This window comes from Haliotis rubra, unplaced genomic scaffold, assembly GCF_003918875.1.
Source record: "Haliotis rubra isolate DU_JTF1 unplaced genomic scaffold, ASM391887v1 Scf2182, whole genome shotgun sequence".
NCBI classification, from domain to species: domain Eukaryota; kingdom Metazoa; phylum Mollusca; class Gastropoda; order Lepetellida; family Haliotidae; genus Haliotis; species Haliotis rubra.
Window position 1 is genome coordinate 27,571 of NW_025766206.1, and position 17,339 is coordinate 44,909.

General features: G+C 40.2%; 2 protein-coding genes and 1 long non-coding RNA gene across 3 annotated transcripts; 1 reads left to right on the plus strand and 2 right to left on the minus strand.

Moving 5' to 3' along the window:
* Positions 1 to 3,568: 3,568 nt before the first annotated feature.
* On the plus strand, positions 3,569 to 4,037 carry LOC124277127. Its single transcript, XR_006898750.1, has 2 exons — positions 3,569 to 3,650; positions 3,785 to 4,037. It is a non-coding gene; the product is annotated as an uncharacterized LOC124277127 (long non-coding RNA).
* A 2,783-nt stretch (positions 4,038 to 6,820) lies between these two features.
* On the minus strand, positions 6,821 to 9,339 carry LOC124277124 (putative ankyrin repeat protein RF_0381). The gene is made up of 2 exons (XM_046712781.1): positions 7,085 to 9,339; positions 6,821 to 6,924 (listed from the first exon to the last, which is right to left on the minus strand). The coding sequence occupies exon 1, from the start codon at positions 9,301 to 9,303 to the stop codon at positions 7,777 to 7,779; it is 1,527 nt and encodes a 508-aa protein (XP_046568737.1). The 5' UTR covers positions 9,304 to 9,339; the 3' UTR covers positions 6,821 to 6,924; positions 7,085 to 7,776.
* A 648-nt stretch (positions 9,340 to 9,987) lies between these two features.
* On the minus strand, positions 9,988 to 14,230 carry LOC124277128. The gene is made up of 7 exons (XM_046712782.1): positions 14,181 to 14,230; positions 13,223 to 13,276; positions 12,916 to 12,929; positions 12,434 to 12,487; positions 12,162 to 12,221; positions 10,465 to 11,886; positions 9,988 to 10,145 (listed from the first exon to the last, which is right to left on the minus strand). Exons 1-7 carry the CDS (start codon positions 14,189 to 14,191, stop codon positions 9,988 to 9,990), a joined length of 1,773 nt encoding a protein of 590 aa, XP_046568738.1. The 5' UTR covers positions 14,192 to 14,230.
* Between the last annotated feature and the right edge of the window lie 3,109 nt (positions 14,231 to 17,339).

Sequence of the window (17,339 nt, forward strand, 5' to 3'; positions counted from 1 at the left end):
ATTATAATACCTAGAATTTGTTGTCGGGGAATTAGCTTGGGACCGCAACCCCTTCAAATAACCAAGAGAAGCATCCACCAGTCTTTAGTGCATTTCATGAGTCATTTACATTTCATAATAAAACATCAGCAAATTCATAACCTTGCACAATTAATATATTCTGAGAATCATGAATTAAGAATTGTACAGACGAAAGAAGGTTACGATGACATAAACTTTATTCCTGTCCGTGATAATACGTAAAGGGTAAGAGTTCCTCCGTTCACCCATCCCAAATAATATGTATAAATATTCTAGAATTATAAACAAAACTTAACACAACAATTACTAGAGAACTCACAAAATGATTAAAAATCCAAACTTTAAGTTAGGGCTAGGTTTAGGGTTAGGTTTAGGGTTAGGTTTAGAGTTTGGTTTAGAGTTGGGGGAACGGAAGGAACTCTTTCCCGTAAAAGACTGAAACAAACGAAAGGTTCCAGTCAGAACACAATCTGGAAGCATTTTGATAATGCAGAATTGAACAGTGTAACGACAGTATTACAGTGAAGCGCTAGCGTGACCGATATCTTGAAATTGTACGTGCACTTCAAATTGACAAGCTGGACATGAAGGCTATCTGTACAAATTTCTAACAATAATTAACTCTTTGTGAAAATATCACTGTTTAGACTACACTAGAATATGCTAACACTGGAAACTAAATATAAAATACCATTTATAATACTAACTTACTCTGTACAGAGCTCAAACATACTGTAAACTAATTTGAATCGCCACGCTGCACTGCGCGGGAATGAAAAAACCGATGCGGTGCACATTTTGATGCATGAACAAACCTTATGGCTGACATGTAAAACTGTTATAGAAACAACATCTAGGTAATGTTATAACTCATATGCATCATATACATACACTTTGGTGGCCTATTTTCACTGTTAGTGGGATGGAATCCAAGTCCTGTTGCAAGTTTGCCATTGCGGCCTGTTTCCATGTGCTTTTAACTAATGGAGGTAACTGCGACTCGGTTAGTGAATTGCGAAATAAAATATTAACGAAACACCACAAAATGATATAACCCTTACTGACAATGCCGAACGGCATGTAATTGAATGGGTAAACGTCTACATAGAGATTAACAATACTGATGACGCAGCAGTATGTGAGCAGCTGAATAAAACAACAAGTGTTATGTGGGCTCAAGAGTTTTGCGTATTCAGTATATTTACCTCACGTAATATGTACATTGTTTAAACATTGTTTGATGAAAGGTAGCATGGAACATTTGAATTAAACACATATAATAATCATTTAGAAATACATTCTCTGGCATACACTTTGATTGCAAACACGCAATAATATATACAACATGTGCACAAGAATTTCTTTGCTTCCACGAGCCCGATTATATGTACATGTAATTGTGATTTACTGAACTTATATTATGTCTTAATTTTACTATATTTTTCTGTAAACTATGTTGATGTAAATTAAAATGTTAGATTGGTGCTACGTGGTCTCACCTAACTATGATACAGATATTCCCTCCTGTTGTAACTTAATCAATACTGCATAGTTTAATGATAATATTGGTGTAAACAGTATGGAACGCCATAGAAAACAGAGAAAATATGAACATAATTTAAGAATATACAATGAATGAATTGAACATGGCTTACCTTCAAATAACCAAGAAAAGTATCATCGATTAGTGGCCAGTCTTTATTCGGGGCTTTTCATGAGTTCGGGATATGGTCGCACGTTCAATGGTCACTTCTTTTAACAATACTTACAAATGTTGCTAATCTACACTGCTGACTATCTAAATCATGAGATTACTTTGTAGCTTTGAAAGACTTGAGAATGCAGAAATGACCAAAATTATCTACCAGGTTTCACGGGAGCGTGTCATCGTAGAGCAATGTTACTTCTCTCCCCGGACATGTCGTCTTAACAATTAGTACATAAAGCTTATCAAGAAAACTTGGGAATAAAGACGAGCTATATCGATACTGACAGATTATAGACTTGGACCATGCATGTAGTCTTAAAGCTTTAACACATAATGCTAATTATCTTACAACTTGGAAAATGAAGATCAACACTAGCTTAGACAGCGTTTAGTATTCTCGTTATTGATTAAAGTATACAAAATGTGCTGTATAGTCCAATCTTATAAAGTCACAATTATTTGATAAAAGATTGAGGAAAGTATGACGTATTTTAGAACTATGATAATAACATTAATGTAACGTGCACAGAGGCCGTGGATTTTCGTTTTCAATAGAACTGCAAGGTACAAAACGTCAGCAATGTTACAACAGAAAAACTGCGGCAAGTGTAAGGTACCACCAGGAAGTGATATGTAAGGTAGGGTCTTGGGTGGGACTGACCACAGTGAAGTGTGATCAACCAGGAAGTGATATGTAAAGTAGGGTCTTGGGTGGGACTGACCACAGTGAAGTGTGATCAACCAGGAAGTGATATGTAAGGTAGGGTCTTGGGTGGGACTGACCACAGTGAAGTGTGATCAACCAGGAAGTGATATGTAAAGTAGGGTCTTGGGTGGGACTGACCACAGTGAAGTGTGATCAACCAGGAAGTGATATATGTAAGGTAGGGTCTTGGGTGGGACTGACCACAGTGAAGTGTGATCAACCAGGAAGTGATATGTAAGGTAGGGTCTTGGGTGGGACTGACCACAGTGAAGTGTGATCAACCAGGAAGTGATATGTAAGGTAGGGTGTTGGGTGGGACTGACCACAGTGAAGTGTGATCAACCAGGAAGTGATATGTAAGGTAGGGTCTTGGGGGTGACCACAGGACTGACCACAGTGAATGTGTGATCAACCAGGAAGTGATATGTAAAGTAGGGTCTTGGGTGGGACTGACCACAGTGAAGTGTGATCAACCAGGAAGTGATATGTAAAGTAGGGTCTTGGGTGGGACTGACCACAGTGAAGTGTGATCAACCAGGAAGTGATATGTAAAGTAGGGTCTTGGGGGTGGACTGACCACAGGTAGGGTCTTGATTGGGACTGGACCTGAAGTGTGATCAACCAGGAAGTGATATGTAAAGTAGGGTAGGGTGGACTGACCACAGTGAAGTGTGGAAGTGACCACAGGGAAGTGAAATGATAGTGATATGTAAAGTAGGGTCTTGGGTGGGACTGACCACAGTGAAGTGTGATCAACCAGGAAGTGATATGTAAGGTAGGGTCTTGGGTGGGACTGACCACAGTGAAGTGTGATCAACCAGGAAGTGATATGTAAAGTAGGGTCTTGGGTGTGACTGGACTGACCACAGTGAAGTGTGTGATCAACCACAGGAAGTGATATGTAAATGTAAAGGGTCTTGGGTGGGACTGACCACAGTGAAGTGTGATCAACCAGGAAGTGATATGTAAGGTGGGGTCTAGGGTGGGACTGACCACAGTGAAGTGTGATCAACCAGGAAGTGATATGTAAGGTAGGGTCTTGGGTGGGACTGACCACAGTGAAGTGTGATCAACCAGGAAGTGATATGTAAGGTAGGGTCTTGGGTGGGACTGACCACAGTGAAGTGTGATCAACCAGGAAGTGATATGTAAGGTAGGGTCTTGGGTGGGACTGACCACAGTGAAGTGTGATCAACCAGGGAAGTGATATGTAAAGTGTGATCAACCAGGAAGGGTCTTGGGTGGGACTGACCACAGTGAAGTGTGATCAACCAGGAAGTGATATGTAAGGTAGGGTCTTGGGTGGGTGACCACAGTGAAGTGTGATCAACCAGGAAGTGATATGTAAGGTAGGGTCTTGGGTGGGACTGACCACAGTGAGGTGTCCGAATCCATTCGAATCCCATCCGAATGGAGCTACCATTCTACACAGACGTTTCTACAATGCAAACAAACCCAACTAAAACACTGAGACAAGTTTACACGCTGTTTATTAAAGCATCTTTGTAGCAATATGCATATATAAGAAGGGAATGAGGCGACAATAATATATCATTACAACATAAAACACAGCTGTAAGAATACAATTCTGATTGGAAAATACTATTTTGTACGTGGATATCAGTGAACATCACCATGAGATGAGACGAGCATGTTTATATTCATCACACAATCACATTCACAAAGTTACAATGATGCCGTTCCATTCAGTGATGGCGTCAGGAAACAGGTAACTCCCGACTGTGTACGGATGCCGACCATGTATGGAAAACATCAATTTTTCTGTGTGTGTGTGTTTTTGTTTTTTTTTTTTGTTTTGTCATATACTCAGAAACAGCTCGCAGCACGAGGTTCCACAAACTGTTCTGGAATCTGTTTGAAACATCCTGCATACATACATACACATCTCTGGAAGGCATCTCTGGAAATTAGATGTTGGTGTTTCTGATTTCTACGTTTTTCACTGTGTATGTTAACAAAATCCAGAAAGCAGCAAAAGACACTAAACCGACTTCTCCTTATGGATATTCTTTATACACATAGCTCCTGCATAGAAATCAAAACGAATCCTACATACCTTCCATCAATAACTCTTATTCTTCAACAACATAAAGACAGTAACAACATGTTCGTCAAACATAGAACGGTCAACTGTAAAGCCACTTGAAGAATTGTGATCACATGCTAGACGCGGTAGGTGTACAGTAGTATACGAACCTGCATACACATATTGCTCAATGGACGGCACAGATGATGTTTGTTGTGGTTTTCAAACACGTTTATCACTGGTATGGAAAAGAAATTCAGAAAGCACCAGATGCCCACCAGGACTAAGACTGTAATTGACCTGATCATGGGCATTGTGGTGTCTTCGCAGAAAGGCGACTTTTTGGGGCGTGTAAAACATGGGCCTTCGTGCGAAAAGGGTGGAAATTTGCAACAATGGGTTCAGGTGTTTATACAAGAACCCTTATCCCAGACGAAGCCGACAGCCACAAGACGTTCATGTTCATTTTATTCATAATAATCTATTTGCTTTTCTCTTACTGATTCTGTACATATAACTTGCAACTACCAAATACCTTCCACCTCGAGCTGTAGGTAGATACTTGTACTGTAACTGTGTGTTCGCCATGTCTCAGAAAATCTTGTATCGCCACTGTTGACATTGTTGTTTTATGCGATGGATACGAACTCACAAATTCTTATGATTACCACTCAACCGTAAATAACAGTTCACCAAATTAGTGACACCATGAACTGACCCATGAACTGTGTTCACGTAGAAATTAGAACAAATTTTAGTCGCCACCCTTACGCTAATCAGCCGTTAATCTCCCGGTAAGCCCTTACATAAACACTACTGCAACAACACTAAACAGCAAAGGTGCCTTCGTGCGAAAAACTAAAACTAAAAAGTCGCCTTCCTGCGAATAAACCTGCATCGTATACACAAATAACATATCCTGCCTAAACAACACACATCTAAATAACATTTGTGTTATTCCTAAATACCTTTCATCAATGATTCTTACTTTTCAACAACACGGTAACAACATGTTATTCAGTTTTGTCCAGGAAGTGAGTTATATTTGATGGTGATTCTAACAAACTGTAACCTTTGTTATTGCTGTCTTTCCCAAAGCACATCTTTAATGGAACACATTTGAGAGAATTGAGGGAAAATGCCAGTATATATCGAGAACTTCTTCAAAACAAAACTAAAATGTACAATATGTCATGACATTCGTAGCAAGAGTGTCTAAATAGTAACAATAGAGTGACAATAACCTTTTTCAGCATTGCACAAGGCAAACACTGACAATCAGATTCAGACCTCGGGGACAAAAGAGTTCTCTGATCATAAGTGAGTTCAGGCATGGGAAGATCTCGGCTGAATTGATCCTCTGTATATTGAAAGAATAAAGACCCGGATGTGGGATGTCGGATGCGATGTCGGCTAGGACAATAACTTTCAGCCATTTGATGTGAGAAGCACCCGTACATGTTAATAATCAGATCTATCAATTTCATTAGGCGGGCGTTGGGAATATAATTTCATTACTAATAGAACATTATCCAAAGTGAAACTTTTTGAGCTTCTGATCTTCTATAGAAAGCAACATTCAGGACAAATAGCGTTATGCAGCATTTGGTGTCACCTTCTTTTCCTGTCACAGCTATCTTGTCTCTTGGCACACAGATTTAATCATTTGCAGTAATTATGTGACATGGATATCATAGGATATCCTCCATTATAGTCATCTCTCAAATGATTTTATTTTATAGTGCTGACACTCGGAACATTTTTATATTAAAATTAACTCTGTGAAAATAACACATTCCCTTTATCTGATAAAGACGTAAGTTTGGATCCTAAACAAAATGTGTAATTCTTACAGACGAAAGTATTGAAGTCTAAAGAAGTATGCTAAACTACTTCACAATTGGGAAACATACAGCATATATATTTTTAACTCCTGCATGAAAATATACCAATACATACAAACCAGGAAAGTAAAACAACATTAAACAATGGCAATTACAACAGTTCTCTTCTGTCCATTATGATACAACATTCAATCATTGCTCCACTATATTACCTATATTCAGTGAATAATATTTATGTACACACATTATGCACAAAACACTCATTGCTGCCTCTTCAAAGTAGTTTGATGATATCTTCTCTGGCATTTGATGAGTCCTTTATCATTTCTTCAACTGTAGATCTAGTCTTTCAATGATTTATTCAGCTGTAGACCTTCAAGCTAGCTACGTATTTGTCTCCTTTATCAATGATTTCTTCAGCTGTAGACCTTCAAGCTACGTATTTGTCTCCTTTATCAATGATTTTTCTGTCAACTGTAGACCTTCAGCTGTAGACCTTCAAGCTACGTATTTGTCTCCTTTATCAATGATTTCTTCAGCTGTAGACCTTCAAGCTACGTATTTGTCTCCTTTATCAATGATTTCTTCAACTGTAGACCTTCAAGCTACGTATTTGTCTCCTTTTCAATATCAATGATTTCTTCAATGATTTATTCAGCTGTAGACCTTCAAGCTACGTATTTGTCTCCTCTATCAATGATTTCTTCAGACCTTCAAGCTACGTATTTGTCTCCTTTATCTGTAGACCAGCTGTAGACCTTCAAGCTACGTATTTGTCTCCTCTAGCACGGACGTCCTTAAATGTAGACCTTCAAGTCAAAACACTTCTCCCTTCAGAGGGACTTTCTTCACTGTTGCCCTTCAAGCTAAATGCTTGCCTCCTGTACTAAAGGCTCCTTCAACTGTAGTCCTTCAAGGTAAGTTCTTGTCCCGTTTATCAAAGACGTCTGTAACTGTAGACCTTCGAGTCAAGCACAAGCCCCTATACCGACTTTATCGGTATAATCAATGGTGTCATTTTCTTGATTTATTTTACCATTTTGGTATCTCTAGCTCCCGAATTTAAGCTCTGTCTGGCATGTACATATTCAGATGGTACACGTCAGACCTCACTATTGATCTCATCAAGTCATTCAATGGCTTGACATTCCTCTCTGACTCTCCACCTGATGTAAGTGTTTCTATGATTTGTCTGCAGTCCACTTTAAAGGCAATATTTAAGGCGTCATCACCTGTACTGTCAACCAGTGTCAGATCAGCACCTCTACTTCTCAGGTAGTCAAACACTGCAACTTTACCATGTAACACTGATGTCATGATGCATGTTAATCCACCTTTGTCTTGAGTATCTATATTGAACTTGTCTGATATATGTTTCACAATGTCAAGGTGACCGAATTTGCACGCAAGATGTAGAAGAGTGAGTCCATCCTTGTCCACCAGAGTGTGGTCAGCACCCTGGGGACATCAGGAACTTCATCACACTCATATGACCTCCAACAACAGCTCTCATCAGAGGCGTGCAACCATTCTTACCCCTTGTGTTGATGCCAAAGCTGTCAGTGACCTTCCTAACAATGGCTTTGTTCCCACCTTGACAAGCTGCATGAAGAACATTGTCATTCTGTGGAGTAGTCAAAAATGGAATACCCCCATTTGCTGCAATCAGATCATAAGCATCCATCTTTCCACTGAGAGCTGCCATCATTATTGGCGTCCACCCATCTTCTCCCAGACTGTTGATGTCAAACAGAGGCAGGAGATACTTTATGATGGACGTGTTTCCTCCCTGACAAGCAAGATGCAGTAAATTGTTCCTGGAGAGATCCAGCAGATCCATCTCAACACTTTGTGACACAAGGAGGCTGAACACATTCCTCTGTCCTGCCCAAGCTGCATGCATAACTGGTGTGCAGCCATTCCGTCCTTTAGCATTTATGTCCAATATCTTCAGAAGATTCCTTACAATAGCTGTGTCTCCGCCAAGACATGCAAAATGTAGAACGTTATCATTGTAGTCGTCGGTCAGATTCAGCTCAGCTTCTTTTGACACAAGCAGACTGAAAACATTAGCTTTGCCCCCCAAGGCTGCCTCCATTACAGCTGTCCTGTTGTTGAATCCCCGGTGATTGATATCACTCTGCTGTAGGAGGTATTCTACTATTGAAGCGTTCCCACCACGACAAGCTAAATGAAATATTGGTGCGTTGTAATCATCCTTCAGTGACATGTCATCTACTTTAGAGACAAGGTCAAACAAGCTCTTCACTCCATTCAGGGCTGCGTACATTACAGCTGTCCCGCCATCTTGTTCACGAGAGTTGATGTCAAACAGTGGAAGCAGATGCACTATGATGGACCAGTTTCCTCCCTGACATGCGAGATGAAGCATGTTGTTACCGTGGTCGTCAGTAAGAGTTAGATCTGCTTGTTGTGACACAAGCACGTTGAACAGACGCCTGTTTCCTAACGAAGCTGCTATCATCGCTGGTGTCAAACCCTTCTTTTCCCTGGTATTGACGTCAAACATTTGAAGAACACACTGAACGATCGACGTCTCGCCTCCCTTACATGCTGAGTGTAGGACACTATCTCTGTAGTCATCGAACACTTTTACATTGGCGTTCTTTGAGACCAGAAAATCGAAAACATTTTTGTTTCTGGAAAAAGCTGCCTCCATGATTGCTGTTCTCCCATTGTCTTCCAAACTGTTGACGTCAACATTTGGAAGTAGTTGTTCCACTATTGACTTATTTCCACCTAGACAAGCTAAATGAAACACGGAATTGTTGTGGTCACCCTTCAGCGATGTATCAGCTCCCTCTGAGACAAGCAAATCAAACACACTCTTCACTCTGTTGACAGCTGCGTACATCACAGGCGTCCTGCCATCCTGTCCACGGCTGTTGATGTCAAACAGTGGTAGCAGATGCTCTGTGATCGACATGTTTCCTCCCTGACATGCGAGGTGAAGCATGTTGTTGCCCTGGTCGTCTTTCAGAGTGAGATCCACTTCTTTGAAACAAGCAAGTTGAAAACATCTGACTTTCCAAATCGAGCTGCTACCATAACTTGTGACCAGCCATTCGTTCCCCTCGCATTGAGGTCAGCTGTTGTCAGCAGATGTTGAAGAATGTCTACATTCCCTCCCTCACATGCAAAATGTAAGACGGTGTTATTGAAGTCGTCAGTTTGTTTAAGATCAACTTTTTGGGACACAAGAAAATCAAAAACACGAATGTGCCCTGACTCAGCAGCTTTCATAAGTGCAGTCCTGCCGAGGTAATCCGAACTGTTGACTTCAGATTTTGGCAGTAGGCATTCCACAATGGATAGGTTCCCACCTACACATGCTAAGTGAAATACAGAGTTGTTGTAGTCATCCTTCAAGGACACGTCAGCCCCTCAGACACAAGCAGGTCAAACACGTCCTTCGCTCCACTGGCAGCTGCATACATAACTGGCGTCCATCCTTTATTCCCACGACTGTTGATGTCATACATTGTCAGTAGATGTTTCACAATGGAGACATGTCCACCATGACATGCCAGGTGAAGGATATTGTTGTTGTAGTCGTCTTTCAAGTAAAGATTAGTCTTTGCTTTGTCCAGCTGGTCAAATGCATGTTTTGATCCATTGATAGCTGCCTTCATTAGAGGCGTCAACCGTGATTTCCTTGAATATCAGCGTCAATCTTTGTCAGTAGAATGTCGGGTATGTCATCAAGGAGGCAGGCTAAATGAAGCAGACTGTTGTTGTCATCGTCAGTCAATGACAGGTCTGCATTTTGTGACACGAGGTCGAACACATCCATCCTCCCTGACAACAGAGCACACATCACAGGCGTCATGCCGTTATTCCCTTGACAATCTTTGTCTGTTGATGGTAACAACGAATTAACAATGGTTTTATTTCCATACATACATGCCAGATGAAGAACAGTGTTGTTATTGCTATCCCGTAAGGTTAAGTCACGTTTGCCTTGTTTGACTAGATAATCAAAGAGATCATTCTTGCCCACGACTACTGCATGCATAATCGGTGTCCAGCCATTCCTCCTCGACTGTTGATATGACAAGTGTTACTTTTCTTCAGCTTTTTTCAACATATTGGACAAGTGAAATACTTCCATACTGACAAGCCAAATGTAACAGGTTATTGTTCATGGCATCACACAGTGTGATATCAGCTTTATGAACCACTAGAAGTTTCAAACTATCCATCTGTCCACCAGCAACTGCAAACATAACTGGCGTCCAGCCATTCACAGCACGTCTATTGATGTCACAGTGGGGGAGGAGTCGGTCTATGATGTCGTTATTCCCCATGAAACAGGCATAATGGAGAATACCGTGCTTTGTATCATGAGACTTGGTCCCATCATCTGGAAACATTTGATTCACTTTGTCTGCAACTTCCTTCATTTTCCAGATGGGATGCATGATGTAGTTACTGAACGTGCCATCAGCAACAGCTTCAGCCAGTCTGGCGGTGATGACGTCACTGTGAGCACCTGGGAAATAAATGACAGTCTGTTCTGCTGGAGCGGTGTCATGCTGCTGATCACGTACATGGTCCCAGATGAACTTTAAACTACAGTTATGGAGGAACAGCTCTGGGTTAGTATTCAATATGGCAGACATCCACATGTTTTGTATTAGAGGAATATTGGAACATGAGACAAGGGCTGAAACATCCTTCAGGTGTGTGTCTTGTATTTTGTTGTCAGATCCAGTGTGCCGTTTTCTTGTATTCTGTTCACCTCCACATAGTGACCTCAACAGGAATATTACTGACTGATCGTCAAGGTGATTTATGTTCTTATGCAGTTCCTGTTTTAGATGGAATTTAGGCATTTCAAAAACGATTCTTTGTGTTTTGAAAGGGGCATATCTTGTGAAAAGCTTGCATGCCAGAGGAAAACCAACCCTTTCCTCGTATGCAATAATTATGTTCACGTTGACCTCAGTTTTACAGTCGTAATGATCTTTATGTTTCAACCATATGGCCTTCTTCTCTTCACCTGTCATCAATTTGGTCAAGTCTACTACTGAAGAATTTTGGAACAATATAGGTTCTTTGAGTTTTGGCCTTGCTTGTTCAAGGTTGTTGGAATCTGTGGTAAATATAAAATACAAGTTCAGACGATCTTTTCTTCTTTGTTCCGTTCCTGGTGTCTGCTGCAGGATGTTGTATCTTCTTTCCAACTTGGTTTTCCAGGGTTCAAGATGTCCATGGAGCTCATACAGAACTTGTCTCAGACGATGTACGTCCATGGATGGCCCAACGTTCTGAAATATGTCATCGAATATGACACAGACGTCTTTACCCTTACACAGACAATCAGACAACTGGAAAGTACCAACGTCCTCAACCAGTACCACTTCATACCCCTGTCTCCTGTATTCAGCTCCCAGCATCAGGGCCGTGGATGTTTTACCTTCTCCTGGACCACCGCTTATTGTCACGTGGCCAAGTGTTTCCAGTTTGTCTTTAACCTTCCGGTAACCCTCAGTTTCCACGAACAGGTCACTGATGTCCTTCTCCCTGGACGGCTGATCTGTTAGATAGAGATAATACCACACACTGAAAGAAGTTAGTAGATATAACTCAGTAAATCATACATTTCTGTTGTCCATTCATTGTAGTAACATCTCCTCTCAGGGAACCATCCATTCATTAACCATAAAAGTAATTGCTTTATTTGTGAAATGTCGCTTGATGGAACCACAGCGAAGTTGAAGGAAAACAGTTGTTCCGTTACCTGAAGTGGGAATGTTAAAGATGAACTGTCTCAAAAATCAAAGTTTACAAAATCGCAGTATATATATATACCTGTCGGCTGTTTGTCAATGTCGGGAACAATCTTGTGTGTATCCTCGTTTCCTGGTGATTCTGTCAAAATAGACGTCGCAGTTACTTCACAGAAAAATAAAGGTTTGGTCTATAAATCGGAGTAATATGTTCAGGACTCAAGATATGATATCTGTTATACTGCAAATGAGACAAGAAACATTACTGACACTTGAAACTACATATATTAAAATATACATTCAATATAACACATCTCTCAGTGATGGCAACAGCAACACATCAAGTATACTCACCAAACTGGTCTGCTTCAGGCTGCTCCGCTCCAAGCTGGTTCTCAGTCAAGGGAACTGGAACATGTTATGTGATGGTCAGACCATGTTTATCAAACACATACAACAAACACAAAATCAGTTCAACAGCCTCACTAACATCTGCATTAATATATTTACTGTATATTCATATTCTCTAAGACATGAACTATTAATAAAATAATAACTTATCAGATGAGAAACTATGCTAATATAAAGAGACAACATACACACACACATACATGCATTGCCATCAAGATTGCCCCTCCTGATAACACGCATGCACACTCATTCACACACACTCATTCACTCATTCAAACTCACTCTCTCACTCAAACGTGCACATACATCAGAGGTTACCGCCCTTTGTAACTCAAAATCACGCTCTCTCACAAACAATCCACGGACAGACAGACAGACATGACGCCCAAAAAGATCTTAATTTGACTGAACTGAGGAATACTTACCAGCTTCAAGAGTACTGCAAAGAAAAGAAAACATTTGAATTATACTTTGTATTTCATATTTAGTTGCACTTGGTCACAACTTGAGCTTCAGCTCAGTTTACATTCAAGACTGACTGACTGACTTAGTTTGAGGTTTTACGCCGCTTTTGCTCATTCAACAGTCGTGTCAATGTATGTACACATATTTAGATGTTGATGACAAGGCATTTCTTTACCATTCCTATTTTTTCTCAAAATTCATTTACGCTCAGTGTATTCCACAGTGACCCAAGTAAGCTATTCATTATCGTTTACGAGTTATAGTTACCTGAATTCGTTATTGGGGTATCTTCTTTTCGATTCTGCCCTTCTCCTCGATCTCCTGGAAATGAATCGGAAGTAAAATTGAAGGTGTTAAAGGTATTTTATGAACATCTACACAGAGTTTCATACTTACATGGAACAATGTAAGACAGTGTTGTTTCACTAAAGGTAGCATGTTCTCTACATTATGTGTCATACATATCATACATGTCATACATATCATACATGTCAGACATTAGAGATGCTGCTAAAAGTGTCAGTGAAGATAAGTGTATACCCCATGCGACGTTAAAACCCAGTAGTACATATGTTGCAGTCTGACAATGTGGAGAATTGAATTTTAGCTTATGCAGTTCAATAAACGCCTGGATATATAAGTTCGTTACAAATCAATTGTTGTCTGTTTAATGGTTGATGACAAATTCCAAACATTGTGATGAATACTTTCATGACACATCACAGACAATTGAAAGGATACGAAAGTGTGTACTTGTTTGATTATTTAAATGGGTGACTTTTTAATCCTAACATAAATAATCCACTTTCATTTGTTTGCGAATTTTGAAATTCAAAATAATTTTAAATAAATGTTTGGGCAGATTTATTTCCACTCAGTGTTTTTAAATGACAGAAGAATGTTGGTGCTTTGTAGACTGTCGAAGTAATGCACATTTATAGAGTAGAATATACACTTACAGTCTGAACACCACAACAGCTAAGCCTAGGATGATACAGACGATGAGGATAATGAAGGAATATACTCTTACAGTCTGAACACCACCACAGGAAAGGATGATACAGACGATGAGGATAATGAGGAATATACTCTTACAGTCTGAACACCACCACAGCAAGGATGATACAGACGATAGGGATAATGAGAGGAATATGCACTTACAGTTTGAACACCACCACAGCTAGGTTGATACAGACGATGAGGATAATGGGGAATATGCACTTACAGTTTGAACATCACCACAGCAAAGGGTGATACAGACGATGAGGATAATGAGGAATATACACTTACAGTCCTGAACACCACCACAGCTAGGGATGATACAGACGATGAAGATAATGAGGAATATACACTTACAGTCTGAACACCACCACAGCAAGGATGATACAGACGATGAAGGATAATGAAGAAATATACTCTTACAGTCTGAACACCACCACAGCAAGGATGATACAGACGATGAGGATAATGAGGAATATACACTTACAGTTTGAACACCACCACAGCTAGGATGATACAGACCGATGAGGATAATGAGGAATATACACTAACAGTCTGAACACACACCACAGCAAGGATGATACAGACGATGAGGATAATGAGGAATATACACTTACAGTCTGAACACCACCACAGCAAGGGTGGTACAGACGATGAGGATAATGAGGAATATGCACTTACAGCCTGAACACCACCACAGCAAGGATGATACAGACGATGAGGATAATGAGGAATATACACTTACAGTCTGAACACCACCACAGCAAGGATGATACAGACGATGAAGGATAATAGGAGGAATATACACTTACAGTCTGAACACCACCACAGCAAAGTGATGATACAGACGATGTGGATAATGAGGAATATACACTTACAGTCTGAACACCACCACACAGCAAGTGTGATACAGACGATGAGGATAATGAGGAATATACACTTACAGTCTGAACACCACCACAGCAAAAGGATGATACAGACGATGAGGGATAATGAGGAATATACACTTACAGCCTGAACACTACCACAGCAAGGATGATACAGACGATGAATGAGGATAATGAGGAATATACACTTACAGTCTGAACACCACCACAGCAAGGATGATACAGACGATGAGGATAATGAGGAATATACACTTACAGTCTGAACACCACCACAGCAAGGATGATACAGACGATGAGGGATAATGGGGAATATGCACTTACAGTTTGAACACCACCACAGCTAGGATGATACAGACGATGAGGATAATGGGAATATGCACTTACAGTTTGAACATCACCACAGCAAAGGGTGATACAGACGATGAGGATAATGAGGAATATACACTTACAGTCTGAACACCACCACAGCTAGGATGATACAGACGATGAGGATAATGAGGAATATACACTTACAGTCTGAACACCACCACAGCAAGGATGATACAGACGATGAGGATAATGAAGAGGAATATACTCTTACAGTCTGAACACCACCACAGCAAAGGATGATACAGACGATGAGGGATAATGAGGAATATGCACTTACAGTTTGAACACCACCACAGCTAGGATGATAGAGACCATGAGGATAATGAGGAATATACACTTAACAGTCTGAACAACACCACAGCAAAAGGATGATACAGACGATGACGATAATGAAGAAATATACTCTTACAGTCTAAACACTACCACAGCAAGGGTGGTACAGACGATGATATAATGAGGAATATACACTTACAGTCTGAACACTACCACAGCAAAAGGATGATACAGACGATGAATATAATGAGGAATATACACTTACAGTTTGAACACTACCACAGCAAGGATGATACAGACGATGAGGGATAATGAGGAATATACACTTATAGTCTGAACACCACCACAGCAAATGACATTAATGATACAGACGATGAGGGATATTGAGGAATATACACTCACAGTCTGAACACCACCACAGCAAGGGTGATAAAGTGTGATACAGACGATGAGGATAATGAGGAATATACACTTACAGTCTGAACACCACCACAGCAAGGATGATACAGACGATGAGGATAATGAGGAATATACACTTACAGTCTGAACACCACCACAGCAAAGGGTGATATAGACGATCAGGATAATGGGAATATACACTTACAGTCTGAACACCACAACAGCAAGGGTGATACAGACGATGAGGGATAATTAGGAATATACACTTACAGTCTGAACACCACCACAGTAAGGGTGATACAGACGATGAGGATAAATAGGAATATACACTTACAGTCTGAACATCACCACAGCTAGGGTGATACAGACGATGAGGATAATAGGGAATATACTCTTACAGCCTGAACACCACCACAGCAAGGATGATACAGACGATGAGGATAATGAGGAATATACACTTACAGCCTGAACACCACCACAGCAAGGATGATACAGACGATGAGGGATAATGAGGGAATATACACTTACAGTCTGAACACCACCACAGCAAGGGATGATACAGACGATGAGGATTATGAGGAATACTGGGACAAGGATCAGCAAGACAAGATTGTTGTCATCGGGGCCTGCCGTGGTTGTCACTGTGGATGGGACTGTCGTGGATGGAGATGCCAAAATACCGGTTGAAAAAAATAATAATAATAAACATCCACGATAAAATAAACAACATCCGTATGTCAGATTAATATGAGATATGTGCTTTCCATATGAGTGTCTATGTAACCATGAAATATTACACCTGTGAACATCCATTTTCAAATTTATCCTCAGCAACCCATGGTCCTAACAAAGAACATTGGGACAAGGATCTCAGAAAGATTCGCTGTTGTCGTGGTTGTGTATACGAACAATGCTTTTCAAAACGAAGAAAAACGGAAACCTGTTTAATTAAAGGCGTAACCAGCAATAGCCTAGTTTACAACAATATATTTTGCAATGCAATTTTCTATGTTATGCAATTAAATTCATAAAAGGTTAAAATTGCCTTATAAAATGTCAAGGTTTGGAATCTTCGCTGCACCTTACTTTAACATGTGTTTCAAAATCGCTACCTACCAAGAGAGTGAGTTAGTGAGTGAGTGAGTAAGTGAGTGAGTGAGGTTTTAAAGTCACATAGGCAATATTACAGCCATATAGTGACTCAAACTAGTTCTTAATTCATAATAAAGACATATGATATATAAAACCCGGTCAACGAAGGACAGTAAAATTGCTAGATTATCACAAAATGGGTTAAAACTAGATAGCAGATATCTTTAAAAGTAAAAATCTATTTTGGACAATACAATGTAAAATGGGCTATTGATCGCCAACAACTGAATGTAGATCACCATACTAGAGTCCATGGGGACTTACATTACTTTGCTACCTGCATGGACCCTAGCTGGATTTACACC